The sequence below is a fragment of the Camelina sativa genome, unplaced genomic scaffold, assembly GCF_000633955.1.
Source record: "Camelina sativa cultivar DH55 unplaced genomic scaffold, Cs unpScaffold03455, whole genome shotgun sequence".
Taxonomy (NCBI): domain Eukaryota; kingdom Viridiplantae; phylum Streptophyta; class Magnoliopsida; order Brassicales; family Brassicaceae; genus Camelina; species Camelina sativa.
The window spans coordinates 1-801 of NW_010924557.1; the positions used below are offsets into that span (position 1 = coordinate 1).

Sequence of the window (801 nt, forward strand, 5' to 3'; positions counted from 1 at the left end):
CAGGGCCTTGCTCATGAAGGTACTCAATTTTTCTCATGCTTTTGGATATCTTAACTCTTTAGTTTATGTTTAGTTAATTGCTAATATTTGTTTCTTGTGTTTTGTTTCTAGTACCTTTGTGATCGCATGGAGCCTCCTGTACCCTGTGAGCTTGTTAGAGGTTATTTGGATTTCATGCCACATGCCTGGAATGTTGTCCCTGTAAAGCAAGATTCCTCATGGGTTCGTATGGTGGTTGATGCTTGCCGTCCTCATGATATCAGGGAAGATACAGATCAAGAATATTTCTGCAGGTATAACATTTTGCGACTTTCTCTTTTTATTAATTTATATCGTCTACGATATTATTTATCACTGTCTGCTAGATTCTTTAATCTTGACTCATTCTCTTTTGATGCATAATGTATTGTATACGAACAAACAAATATTTTACTGTGTTCAATTCTCCGTATAATTGTAAACTTTATCTATATATGACCAATCTCATGAAAATTATTGTTGATTTGAAAATTATAATACGGTGTTGTGTTGAATGACCAATCTCTTTGTTGTATATTCTGATTGCCACAGGTATATTCCCCTTAATCGGCTAAATGAATCCATCTGCACAAAGGAAAATTTGGAACCAGGATGTTCTGTTTCTTCTCTATCAACGGGCAAAGGAGTAGAAAGAGCTAATAGTAGTCTTATCCGATACAAGCTTGGCTCCACTGAAGCAGTTGCAAAGGTTTTGTTTTTACCTTTGTAGTCTCTATCTGTTTCACAATTAAGTAAATTTAACTGAATAGTTTCTTATTTCAT

General features: G+C 34.7%; 1 protein-coding gene across 1 annotated transcript; it reads left to right on the forward strand.

The window, feature by feature from the left end:
• The first annotated feature begins 6 nt into the window (after positions 1-6).
• LOC104754550 lies at positions 7-763 on the forward strand. Its single transcript, XM_010499112.2, has 3 exons — positions 7-19; positions 112-293; positions 571-763. The coding sequence occupies exons 1-3, from the start codon at positions 14-16 to the stop codon at positions 746-748; spliced, it is 366 nt and encodes a 121-aa protein (XP_010497414.1). The 5' UTR covers positions 7-13; the 3' UTR covers positions 749-763.
• Positions 764-801: the final 38 nt, after the last annotated feature.